The sequence below is a fragment of the Schistocerca americana genome, chromosome 2, assembly GCF_021461395.2.
Source record: "Schistocerca americana isolate TAMUIC-IGC-003095 chromosome 2, iqSchAmer2.1, whole genome shotgun sequence".
In the NCBI taxonomy this organism is placed as follows: Eukaryota; Metazoa; Arthropoda; class Insecta; order Orthoptera; family Acrididae; genus Schistocerca; species Schistocerca americana.
This window is the reverse complement of record NC_060120.1, coordinates 342722626-342741630: the sequence shown is the minus strand read 5'-3', so window position 1 is coordinate 342741630 and position 19005 is coordinate 342722626. Positions and strand designations below refer to the sequence as shown.

The following is a 19005-nucleotide window of genomic DNA, read 5'->3' as shown; positions in this document are numbered from 1 at the left end:
TGGATTGAAAAGCACTGTTTGTGGACGACCTGACCCACCAACCACTCTGAGGGATCTACACCAAATCGCCAATAGGGAGTGGGACGATCTGGACCAACAGTGTCTCGATGAACTTGTGGATAGTATGCCACACCGAATACAGGCATGAATCAATGCAAGAGGATGTGCTTGCCACATCTCAGAAATGTTCGATGCTCTTCTTGTAGTCTTCATAACATTCATTTTACTGAAAGTGCAGACTTCTGCAGTTCCCTCCTGGAGATCCAAAAAGGAAATTGCTCTGGAATCTTTCACAAAAGTACACTTCATATTCATTACTAAACTGAAATGGAACTGCTGTTTCTTGGGATATCCTATCGATCCTTAATGTGGTCAATTCCCCTTGTCTTTCACATTCTATGCCATTGACTCATGAAGAGTTCTCCCACCTTCAGGAGGGACTACTCCTTCCAAGGGTTAGAGGCTGCCTCAGGTCTTGGTAGAGTAGGATTTCTTATTCCGGGAATCTTTCAGTCCATTTGCTTATAAGTATTTCATTGTTACAAATGTTGCAAATAACCTATGGAACATGTACATAACTAACTGCTGAATTTGTAATAAGCCATGAGAGCATATTATTTTGTGCATGTTAAAGCTTTCCTTATGTGCATAGCAATAGTCATATTTTTCTATGACATTATTCCTTTTGGCTTTTACACCAAGTAGTCCTCTCTTCTCTTGCACCAAACTCTACTCCGTTATGAACAAAGTGGCATTAATCAGGCTTTTATCACATTGCTTACAAACAGCATGCTTTTACTCTTCCCTTCTAGTTGTCTAACTATCCACATACAACAGGATATTAAGTCAGACATAGGACAAACAAAAGGTATAGCACAGCACAAGTGAAAAGAAAGAAAAATTGTCCTCAAACTTTATCACCATCAACTTTCCACCACAAATTCTAGTCAGTTTTAGGTAATACACTAGAATTTGCCTCGGGTGGCTTAGAGCACACAGCAGAATTATCCTCAGGTGTTCCATGGAAACCACAAACATATATACCATAACAACAGACCAAAATTGTAACCATTATTTCCAGTTACAAACTCAGTCACTAAATGCCATCTGACTATACTGTGTGCTCCCACTTCAAAAACTGTACCCTTTTTCTCTGTTAATTCAATGTACTTATGCCTCCTCTCTTCCAGAACTGCTAATGAGCTACAAAAATATCAAGGTGGTTTATTACTAAGATAAATATAGCAAAACCCAAATTACTGAACCCACTTTTCAGGAAATCTCATCTTTAACAAATATTCCTGTTGGTCCCAACAAAACTCCCACAAGAACAATGTTATTCCTGCCCACTTTTAATGAATCCTGCTTTAAGAAAAAGCCCATTTTAAGAAAAAACATAAATATTCTGCAAATTAAAATCCAGTTTTCAATCAGTTCCTAACTTGCCCAAGTGAGTTTCCAATTTCTTTCAATTACTTTCAGTTTCACTTTGTAATGCATGATGATGGCAGAACATGGTAATTGATTCTTTCAGTTGATGCACATCTAGATCCAGTTCCATTGTAATGATACTGGAAGAAGTGTTGAATGAACTAGATATCAATTTCCACCCTGTCTACCATATATCCACGGTCACATGATCTGACATCACAGCCAATGAGTTACGGGGCACAAGCCATAAGTGTAGTCTTTGTTTTTATCGAACTTATCAGCTTAACTTCTATACTGTTATGGTCTACAAATTTCAAAAGCTTACACAAATTTCAAAAGCTTACAATTCACTAAAAGCTGACATTCATCCTCAGTGTTGAAGACAACTGTGACATAAAACTTTCTGACATGGCAAAGAACTACAATTTGATGTCATCTTCATTTTGTGACGTACTCAAAGACGTGGAAGCTAATGGTTCCTCTGGAAGCAAAAGGAAGAATATTTGCATGTCACCATTTAATGATATGGAAAATATTCTTTTAAAATGGTTTCAAGGAATGAGAAGTGGCAGCATTCCTAAAGGAAGAAACATACTGCACGAGAAGGCTTGTGATATTGCCCTAAAGATTGTTGTTGATAATTTCTGTACATCAAATGGCTGGTTAGATTTTTTTTTAAATGTCACAATCTCTCATTTCAGAGTGTAAATGGCAAGGGTGAGACTGTGGACATAAAAAGTGTAAACCATTGTAAGAACATTACAGTACCATGATAAATAACACTCAACATTCTTCATGCTATGCATATGTTAATGGCTATGAAGTTTTTCGCAACAGAGTCCTTGTATAAAAATTTCTCAGTTCACTTGAAGCATCAAATTTGGGTAAAGTTCCAGGCTTTCTATGATACCCTTCATCATCTTTGTCAGCAACTAAAACTGACAGTCATGAACTGGCAAGGTTCCCTCTTTAATAGCCACAAAATGGCATCCGACTGGTTGGGTTATGCCAAGATGGCACATATGGAGGTGGCACCCTCTACATTCATAAATTTTGCTTGCTCTCTCCAACAAGTGTTGCTTGCAGCACCATCCATTGCATCAGGTAGTGAACTACAAGAAGTATTCCTCTGTGCTTTTTCCTTGTCAAGTGCATGCTTCCATGTACTGCTAAGTGCATACCAGTGTCTCCATTGAAGTTCTTTTCACAAAGGCTAATTTCAACTGCTTCTCCGATCACAGAGTGCCAATAGTTCAATGCATGAGCAAGAATTCTCATTTGTTCAAACAAAATCTTGCACTTTTTGAACAGGCTGTGCTCTGCCACCACTGATTTATCCAAATGCCTGTATTTGAGATGATGATGATGCTTGATGCAACAATAAGCACCCATCCATGTAGATTGGCCCACATAACACTTGCCACACTCGCTAGGAATGTTATAAATTCCTGGCACTATTGGCTGAGATCATCTTTAACCTGTCACATTTCTTTAGTTTTTCTGGGTGGCTGGAAGACTGGCCTGATTACTTGCTGTTTAGGACTCTACCTATCTTGCTTGGCTTTTTCAACAGCATTGATCTAGTTTCATTGACAAAATACCTGTTCCTTCTGAACACCATCCTCAGATGCTTCATCTCAGAACTCAGGTGGTCCATATCTGAAACAATTCTGGCTCTGTCTACTAAGGGGTTCATTGTAGCTCTCTTCTGAGTTGGATGGTGGAAGCTATGCCCTTTGAGAACAGATCTGCATGTGTCTGTTTTCTGCACACAGAATGGCTGAGTCATCCATCTGATTTCCATTCAACCAACACATCTAAGAAAGGTAACTTCCAGTCCTTCTCCACTTGCACCGTAAATCTTATGCTGGGATGGATACCATTCAAATGATCAACGAACTGCTGCAGTGCCTCATTGTGTTGCAGCCAGATTAAAAATGTATCGTCAGCATATCTGAAGAAGCAAGATGGCCAGAATGAAGCACTGTTCAATGCTTGCTCTTCAAAATCTTCCATGAAAAAGTTAGCAACAGCTAATGACAGTGGCAAACCCATGGCTGTTCCAATGGTCATTTCATATATGGCTTAGAATGCTGTAACACAATAGATTATGTTAAACTGTTCTGCAAAGGCTGTTGTGGCACATCACTTGCTGTTGAATACAACAGTGTTCTAGAAGAAAATGGAGTAGAATCACAGATGTTCCTTAAAATGTGACATTTAAGGACTTTGTTTCTTGTAATGATGACGTTCCAACTGCCACACCCTAGATGAATTTAAGTGGGATGTGTGAAATGCTAGTGAAGGAACACTGTGAGGTAGGAGATGGTGGTGACAATGACAAAGGAGGAGGAAAGAAGGAGACGAGGAAGCCAACACACCAAGTTTTGCAACTGCTGTGCAAGAAATCGATACCATCAAGAATTACTTTCCCTCTTTTAATGTTGAGGGATCAGTTGTAACAAACATCAACCAACTGGAATGACAGCTTCTGCCACTACAATATGACGCTTGATTAGTTAAAAAAAATAAAGAATGTGTCCTGTAAAAGATATGGACATAAGTATAAGTGTGTGTGTGTGTGTGTGTGTGTGTGTGTGTGTGTGTGTGTGTGTGTGTTTGTGTGTGTACTGTATTTATAGTTGTAGTAAGATACTGGTAACTTTCTAATTAAACAGAATTTACATCACCTAAACATGCTCTAGGTCATTCCTTCAATGTGTCTAGGCAAAGCCCGCATTTAAGGAAAACACTTATCTAAGGAAAAAATATTTAGGGCCCCAGGGATTCATTAGAAAAGGGTTTTACAGCACCCTCTGAACAAGTTGATGGCATCTATTTGAACGGAGTGTTCAAAAATTTGTATAGAAACGGAGTTCATCATACAACTACCAAACTTCTTCTTCTTCTTCTTCTTCTTCTTCTTGTTCAGTCTTTCTCTGTGAATTAATCTCCAAATTTCTGAGTTTAGAGCAGGTTTTTGGAGGTAAGTACTGTGTTGTTTCATTCATATTCATAGTCTCTGTAAAACTGGCATACTACCTTAAAGGAAGAAAATTATAGGGGTTTGCTCTATCATGACTGAACACTCCCATTTTATTTTTATTATTTTTAGTTTGTGCTAATAACAGTCATGATGGGCAGGCCAAAATAGCGTTTCAGATTAACGCTCAAAATCCGATTTGCCTATAGCAGATAGAGGATGCACCTAGTGAACACTACCGCAGATCAGATATTTTATTCCTCTCAAGTGATCTCCAGTACTGTGTTGTACCAAAAGTACTATTATTATTTGAGTAAGTCATACAAGGTGCATCCCAAAAGTTGAGTGAACAGTCCCACACATTAAAAACCACAATGGTTAGCATGAGGCACCTGCACATACACATTGACAGCACATCAACAAGTCCCACCTATCGTGCAAATCAACAAAGTGAAGCAATGGTGCACACTGCCTCCAAGCTAATGAGTTCATTGTGAGAACTCATGTCACTGCAAAATGGAGCAATGCATTAACATGAAGTTTTGCTTCAAATTATGGAAAATGGTAACACAGACTCACGGAAATTTATGTGTGTGAATGGTGTTTAAGAACTGAGCAAAAAGTGTTTGTTTGAGTGATTTAAACTCTTCAGAGATGAAAATGAAGGTGTTGAGGATAAGCTGCATTTGAATTGACCATCAACAAGAACAATCCCATGCAACATTGTACAAGGGCAATATATGCTTGTGGATGATAGGTGGCTGTCTCTGAGAATGACAGCAGAAGAGCTGAAGACAAGCAAAGGTAGTGTAAGCACTATTGTTCAACAAAACTTGAAAATTTGGAAGATTTGTGCCGTGTTTAAACCCACACACCGACCAACGAACAGCGGCAAACTCAGATAGAAATATCCAGAGATTCTATCAACATATCTGACCAGAATCCACAGTTTTTGGAGGCCATCGTTATAGAAGATGAGATCTGTTGCTATCTATACAATCTGGAGACCAAGCAACAGTAAACTGCATGACGTCCATCATCTTCCCCACCTCCAAAAGGTGGTTGTCTGACAAAATCCAAAATTAATATAATGTTGATCGCCTTTTTCAACAGCAAGGGCTTGATCCATCATGAATTTCAACCAAAGGGTCAACCTGTCAATGCAGAACAAGGAAGTTTTGAAATTCCTGTTGCAATGCATACAGCAGCAGACAGCTGAATTTCCTCCACAACAATAACCATCTGCACACTTCGAGGTGATGGTCCTTCAACACCCTCCTTATTCTCCAGATTTGGTGCCGACAGACTTCATTTTATTTCTCGGCATTAAATTAGCCCTGTTAGGCTTAGGTTTCACAGACATCATGTATATCCGACAACGTGTGACCAAGAAGTGTTTATTGACATTTTACAACAGCTCTACAACAAATGTTAATATGAGAGCTGTAGCTAATGGCAGTTACTTTGAATGCCGGTACAGGTATTTTGCTTGTAACTCTTGTTACCTTTATTTTCTGAGACCATTCACTAAAATTTTCTGATGCACCTTGCAGTTCTGAAATTACATCAACAAAAGCAGAGAAGTTTCCTTAGTAATGTTACTCCCGTTTTATTAAAGTTAAGTTGACAGTGTACTTTATATTTTGAATGGCTAAGATAGATGACAGTTTAAAGAGACACTACATGTGTAATGTGACATGCAGAGTGCATGAGATTAGCTACAACTGACTAAGAATTTTGTCGTCAGTATGAAGAGGTCCTTTGCAACAACTGAAAATAATGCACTGAAAAGCAAACTAAAAAATTAACTGACTTAAATGGTTTCTCATGAAACTATTAATGATACCCAAGCTGCATTTCAATGGAACCCCATTAAAGTTGTGTTAAAATCAATCATGCATAAGGGGCAGTCAAATGAAAATGAGATAGATGGAAAAACGTACGTAAACTGTTTATTACTTAAAAAGTTATTACCATAACTTTCAATACATTTATCCCACTGTGGGATAACAATGAAAATAATCAATTTTTGACCGTAAAAGTAATTAGATGGATAAAAAATGTACTCACCAAGCAGCAGCAGCAGGATAATACACATATAAAAAAAGGTTTTAGGTATGACAGTTTTTGGAACCAGTGGCTTTTTCTTCTGGCAGAAGAGTTGAAGGGTAAGGAAGAGGGGTGAAGGATAATGATTGAAGAAGTTTAGGAAAAGGAGTAGAGTTCAGGAAAGTCACCCAGGACCCTGGGTCATGGGAGACTTACCAGACAGAATGAAAAGGAAAGCTTTCCTAAGCCCCTCAAGTTCTTTTCCTTCACCCGTCTTCCTTACCCTTCAACCCTTCTGCTGGAAGAAGGAGCCACTGGCTCCAAAGCTTGCACACCTAAAACATTTGGTGAGTAGGTCTTTAATCTATCCAGTTACTTTATATATCCACTGCGAGGTACGGTGGTCACTGCCTTCATGGAAAAATGTTTGCGGCTGCCTATGAAACCATGCTTTTACCCAGACATGCAACTATTTGGCTGAAGCAAACCAATGGCCATGAATGTCTTTCTTCAGGGCTCCAAGAACATGGAAACCGCATGGGCAGAGATCAGGACTGTATGCAGGATGTGTAAGGGCTTCCCAGTGAAACATCTTCAGTGTACTCAAAACAACCTTGGCAACTTGTGGATGGAACCACATGTTTCTGAGGTTGTTTCAACTACACTGTAGAAGTTTCACTTGGAGGTCCTCGCACATTCTCCATACAGTCCCGATTGCCCCTCACATGATTTCCAAATTTTTGGAGCCCTGAAGAAAGACACTAATGGCCACAGATTTGCTTCGGACAAAGGTTTGCATGCCCGGGTACAATCATTGTTCCATTGGCAACAGCAGATATTCTTCCATGAAGGCACTAATCGTCTTTTCTCACAGTGGAGAAAATGTATTACAGTTATGGCAATTATTTCTGAAATAATAGACAGTTTACTTACTTTTTGCCCTTCTGTTTCATTTTCATCTGACTGCCCTTTATACAAAGTTGTCTACACACTGGATGTTTCAGGTGAAGTGTTGTTGTTGTTGTTGTTGTTGTTGTTGTTGTGGTCTTCAGTCCAGAGACTGGCTACTCTATACTCTATACTGCTACTCTACACTGTGCAACTTCTTCATCTCCAAGTAATTACTATAGCCTACATCCTTCTAAATCTGCTTAGTGCATTCATCCCTTGGTCTCCCTCTATGAATTTTACTCTCCATGCTGCCCTCCAATACTAAATTGGCAATCCCATGATGCCTCAGAATGTCCTACCAACTGACCCATTCTTCTAGTCAAGTTGTGCCACAAATTCCTCTTCTCCTCAATCCTATTCAGTACCTCGTCATTAGTTATTTGATCTACCCATCTAACCTTCAGGATTCTTCTGTTCACTACATTTAAAAAGCTTCTATTCTCTTCCTGTCTAAACTAGTTATCATCCATGTTTCACTTCCATGCATGGCTACATTCCATACAAATACTTTCAGCATACTTAAATCTATACTCAATGTTAACAAATTTCTCTTCTTCAGAAATGCTTTCCTTGCTATTGCTAGTCTACATTTTATATCCTCTCTACTTCAACCATCATCAGTCATCTTGCTCCCCAAATAGCAAAACTCATCTACTACTTTAAGTGTCCCATTTCCTAATCTAATTCCCTCAGCACTACCTGATTTAATCTGACTACATTTCATTAACCTCGTTTTGCTTTTGTTGATGTTCATCTTATATCTTCCTTTCAAGACACGGTCCATTCTGTTCAAGTGCTCTTCCAGGTCCTTTGCTGTCTCTAACAGAATTACAATGTCATCAGCAAACCTAAAAGTTTTTATTTCTTCTCCTGGATTTTAACTCCTACTCCAAATTACTCTTTTGTTTTCTTTACTGCTTGCTCAATATACAGTTTGAATAACACTGGAGATAGGCTACAACCCTGTCATACTCCCTTCCCAACCAATGCTTCCCTTTCATGCCCCTCGACTTTTATAAATGCCACCTGGTTTATGCACAAATTGTAAATAGCCTTTTGCTCCCCGTATTTTATCCCTGCCACCTTCAGAATTTGAAAGACAGTATTCAAGTCAACATTGTCAAAAGCCTTCTCTAAGTCTAAAAATGCTAGAAATGTAGGTTTGCCTTTCCTTAATCTATCTTATAAGGTAAGTCGTAGGGTCAGTATTGCCTCATGTGTTCCAAAATTTCTAGGAATCCAAATTGATCCTCCCCGAGGTCAGCTTCTATCAGTTTTTCCAGTTGACTGTAAAGAATTCGTGTTAGTATTTTGCATCTGTGACTTATTAAACTGATAGTTCAGTAATTTTCACATCTGTCAACACCTGCTTTCTTTGGGATTGGAATTATTATTTTCTTCTTGAAGTCTGAGGGCACTTTGCCAGTCTCATACATCTTGCTCACCAGATGGTAGAGTTTTGTCAGGACTGGCTCTCCCAAGGCTGTCAGTAGTTCTAATGGAATGTTGTCTACTCCCGGGGCCTTGTTTCGACTTAGGTCTTTCAGTGCTCTGTCAAACTCTTCCCGTGATATCGTATCTCCCATTTTATCTTCATCGACATCCTCTTCCATTTCCATAATATTGTACTCAGGAACATCGCCCTTGTATAGACCCTCTATATACTCCTTCCACCTTTCTGCTTTCCCTTCTTTGCTTAGAACTGGGTTTCCATCTGAGCTCTTGATATTCATGCAAGTGGTTCTCTTTTCTCCAAAGGTCTCTTTACTTTTCCTGTAGGCAGTATCTATCTTACCCCTAATGAGATTTGCCTCTACATCCTTACATTTGTCCTCCAGCCATCTCTGCTTAGCCATTTTGCACTTCCTATCAATCTCGTTTTTGAGACTTTTATATTCCTTCTTGCCTACTTCATTAACTGCAATTTTATATTTTCTCCTTTCATCAATTAAGTTCAATATCTCTTCTGTTACCCAAAGATTTCTATTAGCCCTCATATTTTTACCTTCTTGATCCTCTGCCACCTTTACTATTTCATCTCTCAAAGCTACCCATTCTTCTTCTACTGCATTTCTTTCACCTGTTCTTGTCAATTTTTCCCTAACGCTCTCCCTGAAACTTTCTACAATCTCTGGTTCTTTCAGTTTATCCAAATCCCATCTCCTTAAATTCCCACCTTTCCGCAGTTTCTTCAGTTTTAACCTACAGTTCACAACCAATACATTACGGTCAGAGTCGACATCTGCCCCTGGAAGTGTCTTACAAGTTAAAACCTGGTTCCTAAATCTCTGTCTTACCATTATATAATCTATCTGAAACCCTCCAGAGTCTCCAGGCCTCTTCCACGTATACAACCTTTTTTCATGATTTTTAAACCAAGTGTTAGCTATGATTAAGTTATGCTCTGTGCAAAATTCTACCAGGCAGGTTCCTCTTTCATTCCTTACCCCCATTCCATATTCACCTACTACTTTTCCTTCTCTTCCTTTTCCTACTATCAAATTCCAGCCCCCATGACTACTAAAATTTTCGTCTCCCTTTTATCTCATCATACATTTATTCAATCCCTTTGTTGTCTGTGCAGCTAGTTGGCAAATACTGTATTTACTCGAATCTAAGCCACACTCGAATCTAAGTCGCACCTGAAAACTGAGACTCAAAATCAAGGAAAAAAAAATTTCACGAATCTAAGACGCACCTGAAATTTGAGACTCAAAGTTCAAAGGGAGAGAAAAGTTTTAGGCCGCACCTCCAAATCGAAACAAAGCTGGTCCATTGTAATACGAAACACAATTTAGGTCGAATGAATGACGATACAGCTACAGTAGTTTGGTTCGAGTCGTAAGCTTAGCAGTGCTCCATCCGTATTTATACGGGTACCCTTCCTTTTTCACGTGCATCGTCTGGTTTGAATTGACTGCTTATTTTTCTTTGATCTGATAAGTGCCGTCCTCTTTGTTATAGGTGTTTACATCACTCTAAGCTGAAAATGCATTACTGTACTATGTCCTGCATTGTTTGTCGCATTCTGATGATTATTCTACGACCTGCCGCCGCTGGCGGCATGGTTTGCTTTTGTGCACGCTACCGCCGCAAAAAAAGAGAGAGAGAGAGAGAGAGAGAGAGAGAGAGAGAGAGAGAGAGAGAGGAATCGTCTCATTAGCGAAACAATGGCAAGAGACTGCTGTTTGTCGTTACTTACACTGCTGCTTTCTTTGACAATGACCAACAAGAACCAAATAATAGGCTGCGTATGATAGAAGATGTTCTGAACGAGAGTTTAGCGAAAAGTTTTCTCCGTTTGAAAATCTTTGCAGGCGACTCTTTAGTACATTACATTCTGCACAGAAATTAGAGTCATCTTAGATTTAAAAATCCAGTCAGTTGCCGTGCTTCATTTCTGACTGTATCACTATTAGGCATAAGAATAACACGAATATAAACATGACATGGTATGTATATTCTTCTGTGTTTGCTGTTATCTCACTCTAGTTTCGTAGTTTATTAGGCAGACAGGATTTAAATGAGACAGCAGCAAACACGAAAGAATACGTGGCAAAATGTTTATATTCATATTATTCTTATGGTGAAGAGAATAGTGCATGTGATTCACAATTCATAAAAGTTCCTATTAGCAACCATCTCTTCTCACAGGTAGGAAAAAATTCAGAATGTAGAGTTGGCCATATTGACAAACATCACAAACAGTCTTGCCAGTCGGATTTTCGTACTACATTGAAATGCTGCTACATTCGAAGATGAACAATACAGAATTTGTATTTACTTCGTTGGATAATGTATGAAAATGCAGTGTTCGAAACTCGGGGCGGAGAAAAAAAAGCTCGTCTTCCCCCTTTTTTTTAATTTATTTACTGACGCAGAGGTTTTGGCGCTAGTATTTATCTTTGGCCTGCAAAGCACGCCTGTGTAGCGCTACATACATTTGACTGCAGAAGTTAGTTGTGGCGGCACCTACGAACATTTTTTAGAACTTCCGTTTACTTCGCACTCGATTCTAAGCTGCAGGCGGTTTTTTTTATTACAAAAACCGGAAAAAAAGTGTGGCTTAGATTCAAGTAAATACGGTAAACTTGTACTACAGTGGCAGGCGTGTGCTTCGTGTCAATCTTGGCAACAGTAATGAGTTCACTATGCTGTTCATAGTAGCTTACCTGCGTTCCTATTTTTTTGTTCATTACTAAATCTTATATGAGGGGAAAGTGTATGCCTCTGTAACTTGCGCCGGCCGGAGTGGCTGAGCAGTTCTAGGCTCTACAGTCTGGAACCGCGTGACCGCTACAGTTTCAGGTTCGAATCCTGCCTCGGGCACGGATGTGTGTGATGTCCTTAGGTTAGTTAGGTTTAAGTAGTTCTAAGTTCTAGGGGACTGATGACCTCCGAAGTTAAGTCCCATAGTGCTCAGAGCCATTTGAATTTTTTTTGTAACTTGCAAAATAATAGGTGACAGGTCTACATAAGAAATGTTACACACTCTATGGGGTTATGAACATAGTTTTTTGAGTTATTTTCCAGAGAGTTACAACAATGAGATATAATTTTTTAAACAGAACATTAGGTTTTTCTATCATGTAGCTGAGGTATTTAAACCATATCTGTGTAAAAATATGTTTAAATCACATTACTATCATGTTTAGTTCAAAAGCAAGAAACCTTCAAAGTGTTTAGGGTGGATGCAACATGCCTCACATAACACTAGGCTGTGTGCAGATGGATGTTATGGTGGTGAAATGTTGATGTAAGTGAGGTGTTCAAATGTGAGCCCTTGTTCCTGAATGCACAATGCACTGCATCTTCTAAAAGACCTGCGGACTGGGTGTAACGTCGCCAGTGTCAAGGAGTGACAAGCTTCCTCCATGCACTGTCAAATGTCAAGTTCAGTTAGCCTCCCAACTGTTGCCTTCCTCCACCTAACATGTGGCAGGTTGGACTACACAAACAAATGTGATTCAGTGTGCCACAGATACTAACATTCAATAAACATAGCTTATACATCCAATGAGTGCACTGAAATGTTGCTGATGCTTAGTGAAGGCGAACATGCTGCCAATGAAGCAGTCACAGAGTATGCCATTAGATATCTCGGCCGAAGAGATCTGGCAGCCATTACAGTGTTACATGCTGAACCACTAGTTTGGGAAACGAGTAGTTTGAGAGGAAATATCAGTAACAGAAGAAGACCAGCAACAAGTAAGGTGGTGTCGGTGTTTGTTTTACTTGCAATACACAATGATCTTCATGTCAGCCTTATTTCTGTGTGGCATATACAACAAAGCCACGGTTTCACCCATACCGTCTTTCACTGATACAGGAGCTGCATGGAACGGTTTCAATTGGAGAGGTATTTTCTGCAAATGGGCCATGCATAATTTGATTCTGGATCCCTTACAAAGTGTTCTCTGACAAACCCACATTCATAGATAATGGTGCATAATACACATTACTAGGCCACAGAAAATCCTAGGTGGGTACATCTGGTCAATCATCAACAGAGACGGTCCACTAATGTGTGGTGTGTAATGCCTGGAGATGAAATCATCAGTACAAACTGCTTTACAGGTACACTGACAGGTGAGATGTAGGGAGCTTTTACCGTTGACAATCCAGGTGCTCTCTTTGAAAATGCCTGTCTAGACATGGGAGGCTGTATGTGGCTGCAGCATGATGGTCAACCAGCCCATTCTGCATGTGATGATGTGCAAGGATTGAACAACAGATTCCCTGGAAGATGGTTGGGGTGTCATGGTCCTCTGGAATGGCCCACATGGTCGCCCAATTTAACACCAGGAGATTTCTTTTAGTGCAGATACTGAATGCATTGTGTTAATCTCACAGAACTCAAAACCCCAGATGACTTCAAACAGCACACTGAAGAAACTTTCACTCCACGACACCGGTGACGTTATATTTCGCTTGCAGGTCATTTAGAAGGTGCACTGCAGTGTGCATTCAGGAACGTGGGCATGCATTTGAACACCTCACTTAAATCAACATTGTGCCACCAGAACATCCATTTGCACACAGCCAAGTATTATGTACAGCATGTCACATCCAACCCAGAAACTTTGAAGATTTCTTGCTCTTGAACTAAATGTGATATAAATATGGTGTAAATAGATTTTTATATGGATGGTTTAAATACCTCAGCTACATGATAGAAAAAAACTAATGTTCTGTTTAAAAAATTGTATCTCAGTGAAAATAACTCACTAAACTATGTTCATAACCCCGCAGAAAATGTAACGTTTCTTATGTGAACTTACCTCAAGAAACATTCATGTCACCTAGTATTTTGTAAGTTACAGAGTCATACACTTTATCTGAAACACCCTTTACATATAAGCTCATAAGATGTAAATTGTTGGAAACTTTCAAAATGTTTGTGTTGCAAGTTATTATTCTATTTTCTCCAGTCAATAATCAATGATAACAATTACCAATAAATTACTATGCTTTCTACTGAATCAATTGGATCATGTTAACTGCCACATTTGGATATGAACATCTGAAATTCCATTTGCTTGCCAAGGATACATTTGTGCAGGACCAGCCAATAGAGAAATGCAGGAAAGGGAACTTATAGAAGAAAGTTTCACTTACGCTGCAGAACTTCTGTGTCCCATAAATGTTAGCAGGTTTCAAGAAATCGGCCTTTCCAAGCAACAGTGACATCACATATAAGTGTTATGGACGTTGATGTGTGCAGGCAGTTTATAAATAATGCTAAGGATTTTGTTGCTTTCTCTGTTGCACTGGATGAAGCAACAGATCTTAAGATACAGCTCACGTGGTTATATACACACAATGCATCAATAATGCTCTGTGCGTAACAGAGGACATTTTGCACTCAGTGCCTTTGAAAGGGGCTACAACAGGTGTAGATTTACTCCAAGCTGTCGAGCAATCAACTGATGGTGTCGGTTTCAGTTGGGAAACAGTTAATCTCAGTAACCATGGATGGAGCACTGGCAGTGTGAGGCCACCCAAGAGGACTCACAGCACTGTTGCACAAAAAGCTACGATGCACAGAAGAGACATTGTTTAAAATTCAATATATTTTACATCGAGAGGTGCCTTGTGCAAAGTCAGTAACATTAGAAAACACCATCCAAATTGTTGTGCATAGTGTAAACTATCTGAAAACTCACGGGCTTAGGCATCATCAGCAATTTAGGCAGTTCTCGGACGAATTAGCAGAAAAGTAAGGCGTCATACCTTACTCTACCAAAGTATGCTGGCTATGTCAAAGCAACACGTTAAAAAGACTTTTTGATTCAAGTTTAGCCATAGTACATTTCTTATATGAGAAGGGAAATAGTGCACCAAAATTAGAAGACCCTTGCTGGATCAGACTTTGCATTTCTCATGGACATTACGTCTCACACAAAAAGCCTGAAAGTCAGTTTGCAAAGTGAAAATAATTTAATTTCTGGCTTGTCAAAAAAAGTAGATGCTTTTGAAACGAACTTTGCTTCACAGCCAACTATTGTCTGAAAACACTGCACACCCTTTGTTTTGTCCACAAAAGTGCTAGATTTCAAGAATACATGTCAATAATTGTAAAAATTTAGGAGTAATTTTGAGCACGATTTGTAGATGTTAGGACTGCGTCTCCTATCAGTCACTGTTGCACGGCCTTTTTCAGCATCAGATGAAGATGCTCCAAATCATCTACAATGGAACTGATTGATCTGCAGTGCAATAAACAGCTGAAGGACAAGTTCTTTGCAGTACGAAGTACAAAAGAATTCTACAAAAACTTTCCACAGCAAAAATTTCCGTGCCTGCATGACAAAGCTGTGAAAGTTATGTCCATGTTCTCCTCTACTTTTGTGTGTTAATGATTTGTTTCTGTAATGAAAATGAACAAATCAAGGTTTCAGTCTAATATTAGTTACGAGAATCTTCATAACTGCTTGCATTTATCAATGTGCCGTGCTTTTGTGCCCAACATTAATTTTGTCATTTCTCATCACCAATGATAAACATATTTCTGATTTCTCTCTTTTTCCAATTTAAAATTGATATTTACTAACTGTGCCTCAACCTGCTTCATATTACATAGGCGAACACTTTTACCAGAAAAATATTGTATTAAACTGGGTGTTCAAGATATACTTACATGCTTAAAAATTATCCTTTAATTATTGAGAGAGATGTTTAGTACCCTTGCCATGAAGGATATTTAGATACCTAATGTGGGTGTAAAACCAATCTGGCAAACTTATGCATCATTTGTTTTTTTCTGTTGTTTTAAAACTGTGATGTTTGCTGATAGGGCGATGAAATAACACAATACCTTCCCACGATTGCATTCCACACAGTGAAACGAGCAGAATGCCCAGTACAATGTATCCCAGCTAGTGGGTGAAGTGAAGCAGCAACATCTGTGCTTAGAGACATACACTAAATGAGCAGTGGAGGTTCCATTTTGGTAAGTGTGCTCAGTGTGACCAGGAAGCTGCATATGTGCAGTAGCTCTGCAAGTGTGCAGAATTTTTGACCTTCCCTGCATTTGTGTCCATTCAAAGCTTATGTATGGCATTTGCTTACACATGATCAAGTGACTAGCCCTTTGATGTTTACTTCTCATGCCATTAGTGATTGTGTTTGCTGCAACACGTTGACTATGACCACCAAACAAAGGCCAGCATACTTCAGTGCACACATAACTCCAAATAACTCTATCAACTCAGAAAGAAATTTTAAAAGGTAGTCATGCTCAGTTTATTCAGATTTCAAGAGGAATGGAGTTCACTGGTGCACCTGATTATTACCTTTCTGATATTGATTCTGCTTTCATATGTGTTTAATGAGCCTGAAAAGAGCTTAGTTTTCCGTGGTTCTTTGGTTATTAACGTGATACTAATGCTAGTTACTGCTTTGAATAGTGTTTGCCCAGCATCTGCCAATAAACACATTCAAGCTATGGCTTAGCACAACTAGATTATGTAAACCTAATTTTTTTTTGGGCAAAGAAGTCTTTCATGATGGAGTCCTTGCATAAAAAGTTCTCGGTTAATCTGTTGCTTAGTCAGATGTAGCCTCTGACTATAAGAGGCTACAGCTCAAATAAAAGAATTTTGTAATTAACAGATTACAGTGGCTTGCAAGGGAGGGGAGGGAGAATGGAGGCAGTGTAGCCAGGGTGCAGCCAGTAGCCAGCCAAACTTGACAAGGTTTGACTTGTAGTTGTGAAACAGGCAACACAGTGAGCATTTCTCACTCAAGGAAGAAATAGGATTGTCTAGCTCCTGTCCTGTACCACTAGACTCATTGGAACATCAATTAATGTTACAAAAATCACTATCACATTTTTTTAAAATCATAGTCTGTTCTCAAAAGCTTGAGATTTCATCTAAATTTGATATGACAAACTAACCAAGAACATTTTATCCTTTCTTTTATATATGCAATGTACATAATATAACAGTTTTCAGGACTTTTAGTTAGTGAAATTCCTTCCTCTTCCTCACACAGTTTACTTTACCAATCTCTCCTTTTCATCTGTTTTTCACTGTGCCCAACAGACTACTTCTCTTGGAAAACTTTAAATGAAATTCTACTTCTACAGCTACTACATCTATTTTCTGGGTATTTTAAAATGATAAATCAGTTTCCAGTTACATAGCCTATATCATTGCCAGTATTTATTTTCAGCTTTCTGTACTGATTTTTGGTTTTCTTACCAGCACAAATTCAACACAAACTTGTAATGACGCCTCATTCAATGGTATTATAAATATGTGCTTACCTCTGGAATGTCTGCCTCTTTACATAGTTTTCACGAACAAATTCGACAATTTGCTTCTGTGTTCTCCCACTGTATCTGTAATGAAAGAAAACCACCTATCAACTAACATAAAGCTATAATATAATACAGTATCTAGTTGAATCACGAGATATTAATTTTCATAACCTATTTTGTAAATAAAGTCTTCTTCAAGAAACTTGACAACAAATAAATGCTTTAGCAGGAAACCACTTGTCATTTAACTGATGAAACAATAGTTATTTTGATGACTCTTCTATTTTGGCCCTAACATATTGATGGGGGTCTCTATCATAAGCTGCTATCACTATGAAGTCTAACAAAACCTTTCGTTTCTCAATGTAGTTCCATTTTAAGTATTTTTCCAAAGTTTTCCCGTAACTACAGGAAATCCTGAATTTACATTTCTGGGGGGGGTCTACAAAATACCTATTTATAGCTCCCATAATCTTTCCACTGGGCCCTAAATGTTTCCCAGGCACAAACTACTTTGGCTGTTCAGATAGCCAGAAGTCAGCATCTGTGAAACTGGGTGAATAGGACAGACGTTCCACAGCAATTCACAACTGAAATCTGTCAGTCTTTCTCACCTTTGATGTCAGACCTGGTGAATTGTCCCGTCCCCCCAATCTATTCAAGAAATTCAATCCCCTCCTTACATACAGATTGGCCTAGAAGATGTGCATAATATTCACCAGTTATTGTTTTATACTTTGAAATATAATCAAATAAGAACAATCCCTTTTGCTTCACAGAAAATGTTAGTCTCAATTTTTGTTGGCAAATTAAATCTAATTCGCTTTGTGCGTGTGTGTGTGTGTGTGTGTGTGTGTGTGTGTGTGTGTGTGCGGGGTGCAGGGGGTAGGGGTGGGGAGGGGGGTCAAGCAGTTGCTCCACTTCTCACAAAGATATAAATTGGCATGAAAAATTCTTTTTTAAAAGAGACCAAAAACTTCTGCGAAATTCATTTTAACATTTGCTTCTGGTCAACATTCAAAAAGTAAGGCAATCACATTACTCAAAACTTCCTTGTAAGTAATTCTTTATGTAAAATGCAGTATCCTGTTTCTTCTGTTATGTCTGTGATGTCAGACACATTGTACACTTTTAATCTTCAATTGACCAATATCACACTGTGCACCAGCCTGATGTTTCCATCTGTTGTGATTGTGGAACAGTAATTGTGGGACAGCCTTCGTTAAAATCAACATCAAAATGAATACTGCAAAGTTTGAATTCACTCTCTCATTTCTTAATTGCCAAAAATGAAGGAACCAATTCCTTATAAACCTTCATCAGTTTTAGTTGATTTCCACAAAAAGATAAATTATCAAAACTTACAATTTATAGTGGCACAGTACACCACTTTATCTAATTGAATGAAAAACACAATTACTTTAAATAATCATATAAATTAAACTAACCACATTGATAAAATGGATACTAGACTTAAAATGCTCTGCAACACATACTGGTATAAATGAAACAATAAAAGAGATTGTTCATATCAATGACATCTTTGTGGATGGCCAAGAACACTTCATTTCATTCTCATACCTAATACTTTGTTTCACTCAGTAAGTTATCTATTTGAAGTTCCAATATCAACAAATTGTTATAAGCAACACAGTATTCAGAAACAGAAACAAAATTAGACACAATTCTGCCTAAAAATTCTGTTTTGAAAATATTCTGTGTAAGAGAGGTGAGGTACATTCTTAGCCATATCAGTAAAACCTGGCCACTGGCTGGCCAGTGCAAGAGAGGTGAGAGGTACATTCTTGGCCATACCAATAAAACC

At 38.6% G+C, this 19005-nt stretch overlaps 1 protein-coding gene across 1 annotated transcript in view; it reads right to left on the bottom strand.

Annotated features, from left to right (window-relative positions):
• Positions 1–19005, bottom strand: part of LOC124589804 (FERM, ARHGEF and pleckstrin domain-containing protein 1) — a 747858-nt gene that overhangs the window by 205357 nt on the left and 523496 nt on the right. Inside the window, exon 9 of the mRNA XM_047131595.1 lies at positions 17187–17261. Coding sequence (XP_046987551.1) covers positions 17187–17261 — 75 coding nt within the window. The remainder of the gene's footprint in view (positions 1–17186; positions 17262–19005) is intronic.